The sequence below is a fragment of the Benincasa hispida genome, chromosome 7 (assembly GCF_009727055.1).
Source record: "Benincasa hispida cultivar B227 chromosome 7, ASM972705v1, whole genome shotgun sequence".
In the NCBI taxonomy this organism is placed as follows: Eukaryota; Viridiplantae; Streptophyta; class Magnoliopsida; order Cucurbitales; family Cucurbitaceae; genus Benincasa; species Benincasa hispida.
In genome coordinates, this window is record NC_052355.1 from 25,827,275 (window position 1) to 25,846,209 (window position 18,935).

The 18,935-nt window shown below is 32.9% G+C and overlaps 1 protein-coding gene across 1 annotated transcript; it reads right to left on the reverse strand.

Moving 5' to 3' along the window:
- Positions 1-10,199: 10,199 nt before the first annotated feature.
- Positions 10,200-10,969, reverse strand: LOC120082113 (thioredoxin H1-like). The gene is made up of 3 exons (XM_039037345.1): positions 10,811-10,969; positions 10,583-10,711; positions 10,200-10,480 (listed from the first exon to the last, which is right to left on the reverse strand). The coding sequence occupies exons 1-3, from the start codon at positions 10,895-10,897 to the stop codon at positions 10,343-10,345; spliced, it is 354 nt and encodes a 117-aa protein (XP_038893273.1). The 5' UTR covers positions 10,898-10,969; the 3' UTR covers positions 10,200-10,342.
- Between the last annotated feature and the right edge of the window lie 7,966 nt (positions 10,970-18,935).

An 18,935-nucleotide genomic window follows, 5' to 3' on the forward strand; every position in this document is an offset into this window, starting at 1 on the left:
ATAAGTTAGCTGTTTTAATGCGATAGATGCATGTGATCGCAATGTTGTGAACATAATGCTTATGGACGCAATATTGTATATTTTTATCATCGCAATCCTGCATTGTTTTATAACTTTGTGCTGTAATAACGTGCATTTCTGCTCGTTATCACTCATCGATATGAGATCCTTCAATTTTTTTATCCCATACTCAACACAAAGAAAGCTAAAATTGTTCCCTTAAAATTCTAGGTCATTATTGTTTCCGAAGAACTTAATTTTCCTATCGATTTAAGCTTCTACCTTGGTCTTCCAATTTTTAAAACATTCAAAGGTTTGATCTTTATATTTAAAAGAATAGGTCAATACTTTTCTAGAAAAATCATCCATAAGAGATAGAAAATACCTAGAACGTCCCCAAGAAGGAGTTATTATAGGACTCCACAGGTCTCCATGAATATAGTCAAGGATGGTCTTGGAATAATGGACCCTTTTTGTGAACTTCATTCTTTTGGATTTCCCTAGTACATAATGTTCACAGAAACTGAGTCTTTTAGTGCCTCTAGACTAAATCAAACCTTGCTTTAAGAGTTCATTCAAACCTCTTTCACTAATACTTGAAAGTCTTTCATGCCACAACTCAAATTCACTGTCCTTCTCAGTTTCTGATAGTAGGGCATACTTGGGTTGATTAACCTTCTTTGAAACATATAGTCCATCAATTCTCTTTCCAACAAGTATTGTTCTCTACTGTTTCTCTATCTTCAACCCATTTCTTTCTCCAATGAATGTACACCCTGATCATCAAACATGCCTAATGTGATGAGATTTCTCTTAACTTTTGAAACATACCTGACATCTCTTAAACAGTTGTCTAAGTTTTTAGTAACACTGGGCCTCTACCAATGATCTCACACTCATTGTTATTCCCTATGTAAACTGAGTCCCCTTACTCTGATTTGTAATCAATAAACCAGCTTCTTTTGAAAGTCATATGATAGGTACATCCTTAGTCTAAGACCCAGTCTCCCTCCTCACTTTCAAAATCTATGCTTTCTTATTTACAACAACAAGAACCTCGTTGTAATAGGTTTCCTCTCCAGCAGGCCTTTGATTTCTCCCATGCTCCTTTGACTTCTTTTGATCATTACTTCTGAATTCTCTATTCTGGTTGAATCGTCTATGTCATATGGCTTAATCTTCTGTTATCATCTCTTCTCTGATGTTTTCCCCTTTCAGGGAAATTTCTCTTGAAATACCCTTCCTTATGGCAGATAAGCATTTCAAGGTTGGCCTCACTCTATTAACTTTTTGTTCTTGTTGAAAGAGTTCTTAAACTGATTCTTGCCTTTAAAGAACAAAGATTCAACACCATCAACACTCTTTCCTTCTGCTTGCAACTCTAATTTTATACTCCTTAGGGCTATAATGACAACGTCTAATGTCACAATCTCTCTTCCATACTTCAGAGCTATTTTTACCTCCCTATAGGTGTCATGAGTTAATCAACAAGGCAGCTTTACTTCTTGCTCCTAGTTTCATCCCGAATTGATTAAATTCATTTGTAAGTCTCTTGAATTCATCTAGATTTTCGTCTAAGAACTTGGAGTGATTCATTTTAAAGAAGAATAGCCTTTCTTGAATATACAGCTTATTAAGAAGGTCATTCTTGTCGTAGAGAGCCTTTAATTTCTCCAAGACTTCATAAGTAGTATTTTCATTTATGACTTGTCTGAGGACACTATCAGAAATATTAAGTATTAGAGTTCCATATGCAATTTCTTCCATGTTCTGCTTATCTTTAGTACTTAAAGAGGTAGGCAGGGACTTTGGATCATCCAAAGCTTTCAGGGCCTTTTGTAAGCTTAGAAAAGCCTTGACCCTTTCTGTCCATAGTGCAAAATCTTCTACTCCATTGAACTTCTCAATTTCAAATTAGCAGTGACCATCTCAAGAACTTCAAGAATTTGACTTGTACTAACTCAAGAATTTCAAGAAAATTATTTATTATCTCTCAAGAAAGTTGATCTGAGGTTTCAAGAACACCAAAAAGCTATCAACCTGGCTCTGATATTAGTTGATGATAGCGGACCCAAGAAGAAAAAGAGTGTTAGGCCTAAACAAGACCCTTCTGCTCAACTGATCCAAAAACGCAAGTTTGGAAGTTGTGGTTGATTTGTGTGGAGCTCCTTGGGCCACATAGCTAATCAGAAATCAAGTGGTAAGTCTTTCTCTTCATTTTTTGACTTGATTCATTATGTCTGTAAATATGAAAAAGAAAATGGAGATTTTCCTAATTTTTTTTGTCTCTACTATTCTTGCGAGGGTTGAGCTTTTGATCTCAACTCTCCCTCTCAAGAATATTCACTTATTTATGTACACTGAGAAAAAGTAAAACGCACACATATATATCTATTCTTTTACACTGTGCTTCTTTTATATAAATATTTGTTGAACAGAAAAACAGTTTATAATAGCTTGCCAACCAATTTCTGTTTGTTTGAATAGGGACTAAAGTTATAGAGAGCTGAAATGGATCTAGTTTTTTTGGTTCATATTGTCAACATTTATATGTTCAATTTTCCCTTTTCATTTTTTTATAACACTGATTCTTTTAAGAATATCAATTTTGTTTTAATAATTTAATTATCGATAATTGTTTCAAATGATAAAACTGTTAGAAATATTTGTCAAATAAAATAAAGTTTCAACGTCTATTAATGATAGATACTGACGGATGTCTATCAGTGACAATGACATTTTGCTATATTTAGAAATAAATTGACTCATTTTCCTATATTTGAAAACAATCATTTAATCATATTATTTTTATTAACTCTTCTCATCTATATATTATCATTTATTTTCAATTAATTAATTGAGTAGTGAGAGTAAAAGTTAAAAATGTTAGAAATATGTTTTATAACCTAAAATGACAAGATTATTAAAAAATACATGGTTAAAAATAATTAGAATTCCCTCATCTCATTTGGGTAGTTTCTTTGTTGGTTCACTCTATCACTAACTCCAAATAGAAAGTTGTAGTTTAAATTAAATTTCATCCGTTAAATCTATTTTAGTCATTGAAATGTAAAAATAAAATAAAATAAAGAGTCCAGTTTAGTCTCTTTTTTAACTTTAAAAAATATGGTTAAAGACATAGCTATATCAATATGCTAATTAATGTTATTATTATTAATATTTTTTTTTTAAAAAAATTTACAATGTCTAAGGTGAAGGTATATGTACTAAGCTAGGTTCATTTTGACATAATTAATGTTATTATTAACGTGCAATATTATTGTATCACAAATATGTCAATATGAATATAATTCAACTAACATAAAACATGTACACTTAACTAAAAGGTCGTGAGATATTTGAATCGATCATCAAATGAAAAAAGAATCACATATATGTTGGTTAAGATATGAATTGTGTAAGTAATAATGGTGACATTAATGATTAAAAAAATACTAGGTGGCATACAATTAAAATATACATTTTTTTAAAACAATTTATTTTTTGCCAAGTTAGTAAAGTGGATCGACTTATACTCAACTTTTTAATTTATCAAACCACATTAAACAAAGTCTCATTTTAGTTAGAAAGGGAAATATGAGGACAACATTTTCACTAGCTAGGTATGAGAGTTGAGAGGTCTTTAAGGTTAAATTACCAAAAACAAAATCATGTGTGGATTTATGCAAAGAATGGCATTACTTTTGTGGAGATAATGGAGGCTTTATTCTCATTTAATAATTACACCTATTAGCATTTAAAAAAAAAAAAAACAAATATGTATAATACAAAATTGATTGATCTCAAATAAAATTGATATTGAACTATTCTTTCTTTTTAAAATTAAATTATGATAATTATATCTTTAGTTTATAGTTCAATTCGATGAAATTTTATGTTTGAAATAAAAAAACAAAAATATCTTTCCAATTTTATATATATATATATATTTTGTTTAAGTTAATTAAGGAAACTTAAATATATACATATTCAAAGAAAATGATTTGAAAAAAGTTAGAATTTATTTAGAATTTAGTTAGAATTTAGTCTCAATGATTTTAAAAGCTAGAATTTAATTTCTCATAAAGGGTCCTTATAATTTGATATAATCTTCATAAATAGCCTCCATCTAAAAACTATTTATGAGAATTTTATTAAACCATAGGGACTAAATTTTGATTCTAAACCTTAAGGGCTTAATAAAACATAGAGACTAAATTCTAACTTTCTTCAAATCATAGGGACCATGCAACTTAACCAAAAAAAAGTTTAGACTAAATATATATTTTAAAATGCAGGCCAAAATGAAACGATACTCATATAGAACTTCAAACATATCTTTTTTTAGGTACACAACATATGGGAGAAAGAGATTTGAACCTCCAACCTCAAAGAAAAAGATGCATATCAATAATCATTGAGCTATGCTCACTTTAATCATCTTCTCTTATTAAGATTTATGTTCAATTATCACTAAACTTTTAACATTTTTTAAGAATAAATAAAATCTTTATTATGAAGGAATTTAATTCCTCAACGAAAACACATAAACGTTTGTGCTTTCAAAATTCATTTTGGAAAATCATGAAAGACAAAGAAAATATACAATATACTGGATAAATATAAATAAATCTAAGTATGCTCCTAAAAGGGAATAGAGAGATTAGAAGACTAACCATTGAAGATAATCTTCAATGCTTTCCTCTCGAACGAACTCCTGAGTCATGAACTCTTTGTACAGTGAAAAATTCTCTCGAACTTGAAGCTCCTTCCAATTTTCACACCTCGTTCCTGATTTCTCCTCTAATCTAAGACGAAGCGTGAAGACATTAAACATCACTTCTCTCTGTGACATCTAACGTCCTACTCTTAAAATATCCTATACTCAAGATCAAACCTAAACTTCCAAACCACATTTTTATAAATCCAGTTCATATAAAACCAATGATAACTCAATTCAAACATTTTTGCAATCATAGTCAAGTAAAATAGATCATGCCAACACATTTCACAAATTATAACATACTATTATACTTATATACTTTTCATATCAAAATACTCAAAAATAAAATCACTCACAGTTACTACCAATTGAAGGAACTCTAATTATAAAGGATTTTTGAGCGGGAGCGGATCATCCCAAACTCCATTGTGAAAGAACTCAAATATTTACAATCATACTAAACAGATTATGCATTAATCAATAAATTACAACATGCTTCTTGAAATAAACACAAAGGTTAGAGAGACAATACCTTTGAAGAACTCTTTTTTCACGTATATCCCTCGATCAAACTCGAACGCAATGATCAACTCGAACTTGATCTCCCTCGAACACCAGCAACGAGTATCAACTCGATCCTCGAACAGATTCGACACTACCACTAGATTACCTTGGTATTTTCGGTGTGAAAATCCAAGAGTGGTAGGATCTAGCTTATTTTGGATTGAGAGAAGGTTAGTTATTGAGAAAAAGAAATATCAATTATCATATAATTAATAAATTTTAAATAAATATAATAATTAATTTATCATATTATATTTATAACCTATAGTTTTAATATTGCATCATATACAATATATAAACTATAGTTCTCTTTCTCTTCTATTGCATTTAATGTAAATTATATTTATATTAATTCCAACACCAATTGAACACAATTTAAGCCCTAAACCTTCAAATTTTATACCTTAAGCACATATCCCTTGTAACACATAAAATAGCCCAAAAATAAATTTATAATCCAAAATTATTTATTTTAGGGTTAAAATTTTAAGAAAATCCTAATTGGGTTTCAAAAATGCTCACCAACACCCAAAATGTCAAAAAACAAGCAAATGAGCACCAAAATCAGCTCATGCCTGTCATCCCCACGTGCCTTATGCCGTGTCCGGTGTCCCCCCCCCCCCAGCATGCGTCTCATGCCCACAACTACACACCCAATTCGATCAATACTGAGATACCACCACCGAACCTTCCTTGCTATTCTCAGGACAAGAATCGAGATATTGGGATCCCTCTAGTTTTTGGAGTATCAAGGGAAGAGAAGAGAGATTGAGGAAGTAGATTTTTCTTCTGTAACTTTTTTTTATAGAGAATCGATTCGCACGTTGAGTGGGGGTTCTATGAGATGGAGGATGGGAAGAGGTCACAATTCCCCTCCATTATACGTAGAAGAACTCTCTAGGAGTTATTCAAACTTTATATTATTTAAACTATATATTAAATCTAATTTAATATATAGTTAAATAATATTAATTAATTAACAATTAATTAATTTATAATTAAATATCATATATTTAATTTAACTTGAATCATATTCAAATAACAACATCTAACATAAGATATGTTTTTAATATGAATCTCACTCATATTAATTTTAACATATAATAATTATATGAATCCAATTCATACAATTAATATTTGAATCTTATTCAAATATATTACTCTCATATAATAAAGCATAATTTTGAATCTCATTCAAAATTAACTTTATATTATAATGTATCTATATATATTATATTAATTTGAATCTTATTCAAGTATTTATCTCTCTTATATACTAGTATTAATTATAAATCATATTTATAATTAACTATATATCATAATGCATCAATATACATTATACTTTATATTAATCATATTAATATTTATTTTCCTTAAATAATTTGAACAATCCAAATTATTCAAAAAATATATGTTCCTTGTTTTAGCTCTCTGTGAGTTATCAAGGGGACCTAATGGACCTAAAAATTAGAAACTTCAATAATACGAGATTAATTAATTAAACACTTTAATTAAATTAATCAACATTTATTAATTGCAAGTCACTCCACTAACAACCCACAGTTGTACTCTTCACAATGTAGATATATTTATATGTCAATGGATATAACCAATTAGTAGTAAGTCGATCCTCCACGAATTGCTCGTAACTACAACTGGATCAAATTACCGTTTTACTCCTATAGTTACATCTAATCCTTAAGTATCATTAATCCCTCTAATGAACAAACAATTCATAGTTCAACTATAAACTAATCCTTCTCGGGCTAATGAGAGAATGAGACCTCATTATTCAAGACTAGAATCAGCTATTAAGGGAACAGTTCATCTATGTACCCTAAAGACGAGAATGAGTGAATTCCATCTTATGTAGCTATGTTCCCAGCTCCCTAATCGGACAAATCTCAAAATGGTAGGCATATTGAGTCAGTGAATTTAGCCAACTCTCACCCCTATAGATCAAAGGATGGCCCTTATAGACAGGAGTTCATAAGTCACTCAGGATTAAGGTCGAGTCACCTATGGTCATCCTAGTGAAGTGTAAGTCTCTTTAAGTAACAGTGTTATAAAGAGAGACTAACAAATTCGTGATCCGGTCTTATACAAGAGGATACCTTCACTCATATGTCTCCATGTGAACGATCAAGATCAGATCATTTGTAACACTTTACAATAATTGTAACAATTACAAAGTGGGTCCCATCTATAGTAACACTAGGATAAGGTACTCAGACTTATTCATATACTACAAACCATTTAGGTTATCACTTAAATATGATCTACTTGTATGTCAACCATTTACATATTTAAGATACATAAAATAACTTTGGATCTTTCTTTAATGGATTATTACATATATAAAATAATCAATCATTATTTCAAATAATATATAACTACGAGGTTTTAGGGCATACATCCCAACGTATTCATATTATGAGTTATTTTGGACCAAAGGGCAAAATAGGCTTTTCAAGAAAAGGAAACGATATTTGGGCCAAAGGGGCAAAATTTAGAGTCGGTCAAGCTCTAAAAGTAAGTGCAACATGGACTAGGTCCATGCCACAAGACTTGGCCTCAACTTGAGCCGAGGTCGACCATGTAGAAACCAAATGGGAGAGGATTTTAAAGGAGACCCAGCTTGGTTTAAGGAAACGAAAGCTAGATGTAAAATAGAAACCCTAAAATGGAAAGACTTAGGTCAATGAACACTATAAATAAAGGGTAAAACCTTGAAGAAAGTAAGTCCCCTCACATATTAAACTCTCATACTTGCTACATAGTTTCCTAAACTAACTTAAGTATTGAAGCCTCTATGGCAAGTACCACATCTGTGCGTAGATCTTTTCCATCTTGCAAGCTTCTTTGAGTTACAAGTTCATAGTTGTTGTCACAAGATGATTGAATTTATATTTACCTTGACCAGATTTTGTCATCAATAATTAAGTTTGTGAATTATCTTAATAAATGAGGCACATTATTTTTTCCTAAAGAATGTTTAATCATGGCCTCTACCTAATTAAAAAATCGAAACTTAAAATTGATGAGTTGTAGTTGTTAGAGATTTGATTTGATGTTGGCTATATTTTTTTAAGGATGTTGTGGCTGATGTACCCTATGACATTTGTCATTTTATGCCTTGGTTTGTCATTCAGGATGTCTTTACAATTGTCGTTCTATTTAGTCTGTTGTCCCATGGATTGTTGTTTTTTAAGAAAAGTTTTCTCTTATCTAGAAAATTCTGGTTGTTTATTCCTTTGATTTTGTTTCCTTTTCTGAGCTGAGTCGATTTAGTTTTTAGGGTTATTTTCTTCTTTCCTTTATGGTTGGTTGTTTAAGAGAATATTAGAGGTGTTGTTTTTGTGGTTGTTTCGAAAATCACAAGTGTGTCAATCTTGCGATTGTGAAGATTGTGCTGCTATTGCTCTTCTTATTTCTTTAGATCCTGTTGAAGCATTTTACTAAATATTGGGAAGGGATTCTCAAACTTAGGGGAGTCTAAGTTCATCAAGTTGAGCGATCTTCATTTAAAGGTGGAAAGATAAAAGTCTTGGTGAGAGAGAGTCTTTCACTTAGGGGGAGTCTAAGTTTCATTGAAAAGGAGTCTCACACTTAGAAGAGACTTAAGAGACATTCACTAATACTAACGCACTCAGGAAAACCTAAGTTTCATTGAGAGGGATTCTCACACTTTGGGAGAGCCTAAGTGGTCAAGAAGTTAAGCTATTTATGTGTCAATGTGTCAATGTAATTATTGTTTCTTTTCAGACACGTACAACGTTGTAGTCGCTTGACATTATATTAGTGAATTTATCTTTTATGAGCACACTGCCCTCCAAACATAGGTGGTATTACATCGAATTGGGTCACCGAACTATGTTATGTTCATATTTTATTTTTTTCTATGTTTACCTATGATGTTCTTTGAATCGTTGTAACATCGTGAGTAAGAAGTGTCGCTATGTACTAGATAATCTTAATTTTCAGTAGTATATTTTATTTAATAAATTATCTTTTATGATTTATCATTTCTAATCCAATGTCATGTCAAAGTGAGTTTAACTCAACGATAATTGGCACGCATGATATTTCTCTCTAAATGTTGAAGGTTTTGATCCCCTATCCTCACTGTTGCTGTACTAACCAAAAAAAATAATAACACTGCATAATCATTCATACCTAACTCTACTGTTTAGACTTTCTTTTAGTTGGCACTTGACATTTATTTATACGTTCATTTAGATTTCTTTTATCATCATCAACTTTTGGAATTTATTCTCTTACTTTAAATATTAGGCCGAATTTATGGTAGGTTTCAGTTTTTTTAATATGCTAGATTAAAGGTTGTGAACAACACCTTCTTTTAAAAAAAAAAATTCAAATATCCTCGACTCTTAAAATATAATTTTAACTAGTTAAATTATATTCATATTTATATTATGTACGTTAAATTATATTCATATTTATACTATATACAATTAATGTTGCTCACATCAATTCCTAATTTTATGTGTCTAATTAAGTTAGATTAATGAACTTTTCGACCCAATTGTTTGTGTTTGTATAATGGTGAAATCAATTTGCTTAGTCCACTGACAATTTCGTGAGTTGTTGAAATATAATGAGGTAGATTAGAAAAAATGTTACTACAACAATTGCAAGGTCGAGAATCGAATGTCTGACCTTTTAGAACGGAACACATGTCAATATTCCTGAACTAAGCTCACTTTGACTTAATTTTTTAATGATTAATGTATTATAATTAAGAGAAGGTTTACTGATTGGATGAGACAAATTAAAATATATTGATCTCAATAGAATACAAATATTGCATAAACTTGTTAAACATTAGATTTTTCATAAAGTTAGCTACATTTGCAGCAATATTTAATAGACTGAAAAATATGTTGGTGCATCTAGAAGTCAACTCAAATGTATAATCACAAGTTATTACATGATAATTATTTCTGAAAAAAATATATTTTTTCTTTGTGATTAAAGACAATGTGGAGATGAATTAGCATAGCCTAGATTGCACCCAAGTATTACAGATAATAGTCAGCTTTGTACGACATGTTTGGATACAGTGCTGTGCAATACATCTTTCCTTGCCCCCACGAACTTGTCTACTAACTTTCCGTTCTTGAAGAACTGAAACGAGGGCAGAGCTCCCACTCCCAACTCATTAGCAACACTCTGTACAAAGAAAGTTAACCATAAATATAGTCGTCACAATGTGATTGTCTCTAATTAACAACAAAGAAGTTTCAAATGGTGATTAAGATAAGTTAATAGTACCATGAGTTCGTCAACGTCCACTTTCAGAAACAAAACGTCATTGTTCCTCATTTTACTCGCTAAGTCTTCAAGAACTGGAGCCATGGTACGACACGGGCCACACCACGTTGCTGTAAAATTCACGACGACCTGTCGACAAAAATATTGAAAATATTGTTGTATAGCTACCAAGATTGATGCATGAAGGGAGAGGAAAATAATTAATCAGAAGGAAATGATCGAAAGTACCAATTTGTTGTATTGTTTGGCTTTGAGGAGCTGTTGCTTCCATGAGCCAACAGTGTGGCATGAAACTACTTTCCCCATATCAGCCATTATTACTATAATTTACAAACGAAAAGGCAAGGGGGAAAATGTACAAATGGGTTTTGTTTATTTGAGAAGAAGGAAATTATATGAAATATGTGGACAATTGAAGGGCTGAATGGATGAATTTATAGTGTTTGAAAGACGAGGGAAAAAAAATTAAGAAATGGTGTTATGTGGGCCTTGAGAATTTCAATACTTTTATTTTTCAGCAATGTGTTGACTTTGAGCATCTTGATTATGAACCATGCAGCCATGGAAAAGCATTTCATTCAACAATTCTTTTCTTTTCTTTATTTCTAATGCTTTATATATTTATTTATTTATTTAGAAATATTTCTGATGCTTTATTGATCAGTACTTTTCCCATATTTTTAAAATACCTTGTATGAAATTAATGTCTTTTACTTTGAAGCTTTTTCCAAGATTCTTTCCATTATAAGACCCTTTTTTTTCTTTTGTATTTATAATGTTTTTCTTTACATTTAAATACTCAATTGAAATGTATATTGTTCTTCACGTTTTTTTTATAGAACTATATATTGGATGTATAATCTAAAAAGAGGAAAAGAAAAGAAAACATCATATATAGAAAATTTGAGTGGTTTAATTTGGACAAACTAGGCCAAAAAGTCTATGAAACCTATTCAGTTATTTGGCCTAAAAAATTGAGATACAATCCAACTCAAGAATAGCAAATTTAAAGAGACACCATCTTGATAGAGAATATATTACGGATAGTGAAATAAAGGTGTTATCTAACACACGACAAAACTTGTTACACACGATTTTATAGCATTCCCAGAAACATCATAAATAAGTGCATAAATTAATTAAACTAAAGTCAAAACAACACACAGAGTTTGGTAACCCAGTTCGACGCAATACAACCTACATCCAAAAAATAATGTGTCCGTGAAAAGATATATTCACTAATATAAAATCAAGCAATTATAACGATGTACTTATTTGTAAATAAACAACAATTACAGTGTCATTCGAATAGCTCGACTTTGAGGACGATCACTTAGGCTTCCCCTAAGTGTGAGATCTCCTCATCTTCAATGTACTTAGGCTCCCCCTAAGTAAAAGAATGTTAATGATCACTTAGGCTCCCCCTAAGTGTGAGATTCCCTCTCACAAAGAACTTGTATCTTTTCCACCTTCAAATGAAAACCACTTCATTTGGAAAAACTTAGGCTCCCCCTAAGTTTGAGATTTGGCTGTGCCCTTGTGGGCATGTTCCTCTCAGGGTTGGTCTAATCCAATCGAAGTCAACTAACTCATATAGAATACAGGGTGAGTTATCTCCAAGCTGATCGCTTGAGTTTATAGGCTACCTGTCACATCCCTTCCCAGATTACCCTTTTAATCTGGAAAAGCATGTGACGACAGTAGTTACCAACCTCTTTGTAGCACCCACTATCTAACTAGCCTCCTTAACTTGCTTAAGAACCCTGGATCCCATATATAACATTTAGCAAACTTCAAACTTAAAAACAACTTCAGAACACCAAGGTCTAACACACAACATAAGTACATCATAATAACAGTTACAGAGTCCAATGGGTCCCAACATTCTTCACTAGTCCTCAATATGAACAACACATATGTACGAAAGCTAGTACGTCACTTTAATCTTTGAGTTAATCTTGAGTCCTTGTGTGGCAAAGTAGCAAGGCAGCTAACCTTTTGGGGAGATGACCACTACCTGAGGAAAAGAAAAACATTTGAAAAGGATGAGCTACTAGCCTAGTAAGTGACTAGTAAAAAACTTAATCATCATGCTTAAAACTGAAAACTGCCAAGCAAACTCATATGTTAAACTTTTTAATACATGGAATTCTCTGAAACCATAAATCATCTTTAATCTTATTGAGAGAGAACTCGTTTGCTCAATCACTTAACCTCTATCCTTAGTTGATGTAGAGTAATCTCAATACAATCAACGTCAACTCCATCTACGTGCATGTGGTAATAACTAAGTATCATCATACCTTAGGTACTATGGTCCGGATACCTTCTCGATCTCACTGTCGTTCAGTATCGACTTCATCATAACCATCATAAAAACTTACTCATTAAAATATGTATACATAAAAGCATAGTAACATGAAACATATGCTTAAACATCCTTATCATATAATAATGAACTTCTAGCGCATGCTTGTCAACATAAAGTATATAAATACTTGGACATGCTTTCATAACATCTTTAAACTAAGCCATGTGTTAATAAACTATTTAAACTAGTTTACTTCGAACTATCTTAAACATTCTTATAAATAAAGCTATCATGAGTCTAAACTTTTAAGTAAAACATGAATTTACTAAAACATTGGAAAAACACTTAGTTTTTTCACTCACAACCTTGGGCATCCTTCCTAGGGTTGATAAGTCTTTCCTATTGGTGTTAACCCTATGGAAATGACAAATATATTTGGTAAATGCTATTAGTCCCCTTGTGAGACTAACTCACATAAACAAGCTTAACATTCAACTTAGAACATCATCCTTCAGCTCAATGCATACCTCCCTTATGCATTCAACACTTAGAACTTTCTTGGGTTATATAGCTTAGCTATGCGGCCAACAATGTCACACTAAGTGTCAACGCATGCCCATGCGCCAACTCAGCCGCACGCCACCATTGCATCACCTTAACATCAGCATGCGCCTTTTCGTCCACAACACAACCCTTGTGCCCACACCTCGCATGCACACAAGCACAGCGTCTCTTGTCAACCTACTCTTGCGCACACTTGCAACTTGTCGGTTGAGCTGCCTGCTTGCTCAATGGTTGCAGTTGTCTGCTTATTCAAATCAAAATTTCATATTCAAAATTGAGCTCGAATAAATTATTTTCCAGACCTTTTCTTAGAAAATTTTGTTCTACATATTAACTTTCTTATCTTAAAATTTTAGCTTTAAATTTCTTGTGATCTGGTCGGAATCCTTTGATCTCTACTTCTGGCCCAGATTCATCTGAGAGCTTGACCTTCTTGAAGATTCCTTTAGATTTCAACTCAAACCTCTAAGAATTTCCTTCCAGTTGCCTAGGAACATCAACTACACTCATCAACCGTTCAAATGGCTTTGAAATCACCTCTTTTGCATAAGTAGATTGCTTAAACCGAGCTTTTGAACTGGGGCTTCATTTTATACTGTGAACTGCATGCCCCCCTTTTAATCTTAGGCTGCCAAACCCACTAAGTGGATTTAATTTTCCTAACCTTGACAGTTGACCCACTTAAGTCAGTGATTAAGCTGAGAACTCCCTATAATCACCAACGCATGGTTCTTCAATTGCTTACCATTGCAAGGCACACTCAGCGCACACATCTATCTGGTTAGTGCATGCCTCGACACCTCTTGCGCCGTTCACCTTATCCCTTGGTCATCACATGGCTTCCTCGCACAAACACCCTTGCCTAGCTAATGTGCACTACAGCCTCATCGCCTAGGCACCTTGCCACGTCTCACGTATTCATACCCATCTATCCTCAACATAAGGCTTGGCCAACGCATAGCTCATGCCTAACGCATGGCACTTCCTTCGGCCAACACTTAGCCGTCTACTCCTTGCCTCATGCCCAACATATGCTCAACGAACCTAAAAAATGCTTAGGCTGACGCATACTTTAACATGTCCTTCAACGTAAAGCTTCCATACTTAGCCAAATTTCCTTCTTTTAACCATACATACTTACACTTTAACATCCGAGAACCTAAATATTCAATATTTTTCTTCTTCTTCTATCACTATCAAGCTTCTTCCCTACAAAATAATATTAATCTTAATTAATATACTAATTGACATACGTAAGTAGGAAAAATAGGGTTCGGGGTTTACATTACCTCTCCTATCCACTTCTTTACAAGGTGGACTTTTTTCTTCCTTCAGATCAACAAGAGCCAGCAAGTTGATGTCTGCTGGTTGAATCACTTTTCAAATTGTTGAAGAATAAACCAACACGATTTAGAGTAAATCTCAAGATCTACAACAATATAATCTTCTCTAATGAAGGATTGACACACTAGTGGTTTGAGAGAAATTACACAAGATAGCTGACTTCAAAGAATCTTCAAAACAACTAGTCCTAAAATTGGACAAAACGACAATATGTATATATATAGCTGTAAGAATATACTTAAGGAAAGAGTAAATCAATTTTGTAAGGAAAAAGACAGTAGACCACAAAATCTACAAAATCCTGACAAATAAGGAAAAAAATCTTTAGCAGAAATTTATGTCTACCATGATACAACATCCTAGATGTTGCACATGTTATAAAACATATTGTTCTAGTTTTTCTTATAATAAATAAGCCAATCACATAATGCAATGACAAACACCCTAACAGATAGATCCCACACCACAACGTGAAAATAACTCATAATCTTTATAAGATACAATGAGTTAATCCTTTTATTGTAAATTGATTTCGAGATGAAACTTTCTTGTATCTAATGGTTTTTAATAAATTACAAAATAGCTCATTGGCACACATGCTTCTGCACCAAACACAGATCCTTCAACCCTACAGTTGTTATACCAACACTGCATAGGAAAAACCTATTGAGGAAATTTTAAAATCATCTATGTAAGCCAAAATTGTGAAAATTTGTATAAATTCCAAACACAAACATAAAATCAGGAAAAACTAGTTGAAAATTTTTGGCACAGGAAAAGCTACTTGAATAATTTTGGCTTACATAGATGATTTTACAAACATAGATCATTCGCTCATGTTGTTTAAACAAAATGTAGAAAATAACAAGGTATTTAAGTGGGTTTTATTGGGTTTTTTGGAAATTTAAAGGCCCAATGGCATTCTTGTAAATAATGAGTAGTGACATTTTTGTAATATTCCTTTCTTCTCCAAAATAGGGCTGAAAATCGTGTGACTCTAGAGAGGGTGTGCCGAACTAAATAGTAGAAGAAAAAAGGGAGCCGCTTGGGATTTTTTCGGTGCAGCAGCAATCGTCTGAAGAACGAGGAGCCGCCTGGGACGAAAATTGGAGTTCGGATTTTTTCCGACCGTGGGTGGTTCGTTTGCCGTGCATCCGCGGCGTGCTCACGTGGTTTCAGTCAGCAGCCGGTTCTCACGTGTTTCAGCGGTTGGTTCTCGACTGGTTTAAATCAGTTCCAGTCTGGTGGGTGCCGAGGTCGGGTGTCGTGGTCCGGTCTGAGAAGTTCGTCGTGGAGGCTGTTTTCGGCAGAGGTGAAAGATACACACGGGTCTGTACGTGGTTCATCGGTGGGTTGTTTTGCATTGGGTTGTTCTCAGTAGTCAGATGCAACGTTGTGTGCAGATCTCTCTCGGTATCAGTGGATACTGAAATTACAGATTGGTGAATTTGTTGATTATCTGTAATTTGTAAAATTCCTTTATTGCTCATTAATAAATTAATTCAAGCAGGTTCTCAAAGTGGATGTAGACCAATTTGGTCGAACCGCTATATATTTGGTGTTCTTTACTGCTTTCGTTTTATTTCTGCTGATTGTTTGCATTCTGTTTGGCCATCTAAGTTAGGTTCAGAAACTCTCACACAAAAGTTATATTTTTTTACATATTTAGCCTGTGTTGGTCTATTTGTATAAATTCCAAAACTCTTCCCGTAGGTTATTTCGAAGGATATTTTGATTAACATTATAATTTAAAAGAATTATAAGAACATATTATTTCCGAAATTTATGAAGATAATATTGTAATTAATTATAAGAGTATATGTTTTGGGATAAACACTATATTTTTCGGATCAATTATCTCACACTGGTGTGAATTTAATAGAATACTAATCAACTAGCAACAACAATAATAATCAAGTAAGGACACAAACAATTTTAAAGTGGACAAACCCCCTCAATGTGAGAAGTAAAAAACCACGAACCGAAGTCAAAATCTCTACTATAATCAATAATGGGTCACAACAAGTTCTCCCTTGTCACAACTAGAGGCATACACATAAATATCTCAAGATTGACAATCTTGGCAACAAACGGCAACAAATTGAGAAGAATAAAACTAAAAACGTCTTACTTGAAGTGGAAACTAATTACCTACGGTATCTAACTGTAGGTGGCTCCAAATGAAATCTCCACCATTTAGATTGAAGACCCTTGTGTCAAGAACATGCTGTCAAAATTTCAGCTTAATCAGACCACTGATCGATCCCCAAATGGCTGAAAAACATTGTTGTACGGAAGAAGTTTTCTAAATTAATCTCACTGCCATTTTTCATGGTCTCTTTCGATTTGTGTAATTAATCAAAACAACCGGAAGTTGTACATTTAAGTTTTAAATAAAAATTGGTTTGGCACTAATGGACCTTGGGCCTTAATTTGGGCTTTCACGAAAAAGGTGAAATAAACCCAACAAATCTCTACCTATTTCACTTTTTTAAGGAATTTGTCATTTCCATGACGGAACGATAAAACTCAAGCTTTTCTCTTGGTAGATTCTTCATCAACATATCAGATCCATTATTATTAGTTTGCAAGCTCAAACAATTCATCATTCGAAGCATCTCTCATCCAATGATACCTCACATCTATATGCTTCATTTTGGATTGAAATGTAGCATTCTTACTAAGATGAATAGCACTCTGATTATCGCAGTATATCACATATCTTTGTTGCTTGAAGCAAAGCTTTTGTATAAAGCACTTCATCCACAATATCTCTTTACAAGCCTCTATTGTTGCAATATACTCTACTTCAGTTATAAAAAGTGCAACACAGTTTTGCAACCTTGTCTGCCAAGACATTACACCACCTACAAATGTCATTAAGTAATCGGAAGTAGACTTTCTGTTGTGTAGATCTCCTGCCATATCTCTTCCTTTTCTTTATCTGTAGAAGGACGTTGTTTGCTACTCAGTTTGAAGTGACTAGATAAAGAAGAACTGACTGGTTTCGCTTTACTCATATTGAAACGCTCAAGCACCTTTTCTATGTATTGCTCTTGTGACATATACAACTTCTTGGAAGCTTTGTCTCAAACTATTCTAATTCAAGAATTTTCTTTACTGGCACCAAATCCTTCAGGGAAAAGGAATTGCTCAATTGTTTCTTCAACCTATCAATTCTCAAAACATTCATGCCATAAAATAAAATTATCATCAGAAAATTTCTGGACAAAAACAAAATGATCAGAAGTAACCAATAGTCTTGCCCCCCATAACTAACTCAAACTTCTTGTACCACTACATCGGTGCCTGTTTCAATCTATAAAGACTTTTCTTCAATTTAAACACCAGATGCTCTTTGCCTTTCTGTTCAAAACTCTCTGGTTGTTCAATGGAGATTTCTTTATCTAAGTTCCCATGAAGAAATGTAGTCTTAACATCCATCTACTCAACCTCTAAGTCAAGACTAGCTGCCAAACCCAAAACTACACGTATAGAAAACATCTTGACAACTGGAGCAAAAATTTCATCAAAGTCGACACCTTTCTTCTGACTGAACCCTTTGACAACCAATCTTGCTTCGTAATGTAGATTGGAGGTATATTCTTCTTATTTCACTCTATAAACCCACTTATTTTTCAATGCAGTTTTTCCTTTAGGCAATTTCACAAGCTCAAAAGTGTGATTTTCATGTAAAGACTTCATCTCATTTTTCATAGCATCAATCCACTCACTTTTATTCTCATCTTCTATGGCCTCTTCATAACTATTAGGCTCTACCCTATTAGTGAATAATAAATATTCATTAGTTGAATGTCTTATTGACGGGCGTCAATCTCTGATAAATCTCCTGAGCGAAACATCAGTATGAACTTCTGTTTCTACATCTATTCCTGAACGCTGTTATCTACCTCAACCTGTTTAGAACCCTCATCTGTATTAATAAATTGATTATTCTAAACCTCATTTTCTATTTACATAGAAGGCTGTGTCAAAGAAACTGAACTCAAATCAATCAGATCATCATTGTGCTTAGACTCTGTTTTATCTATTTTCTCAATGTCTAGTATCATTTGGTCTTCAACAAACACCACATCTCGACTTCTTATGAGCTTCTTCTATATTGGATCATAC

Bases quoted from the DNA above. Each gene is read 5' to 3' on its own strand.
- LOC120082113 (XM_039037345.1), bottom strand. From the start codon at position 10,897: ATGGCTGATATGGGGAAAGTAGTTTCATGCCACACTGTTGGCTCATGG. The intron at 10,712-10,810 runs GTACTTTCGATC...TTTTGTCGACAG, and splicing joins CCAAACAATACAACAAATTG to GTCGTCGTGAATTTTACAGC. The intron at 10,481-10,582 runs GTACTATTAACT...TTCTTTGTACAG, and splicing joins TGGACGTTGACGAACTCATG to AGTGTTGCTAATGAGTTGGG.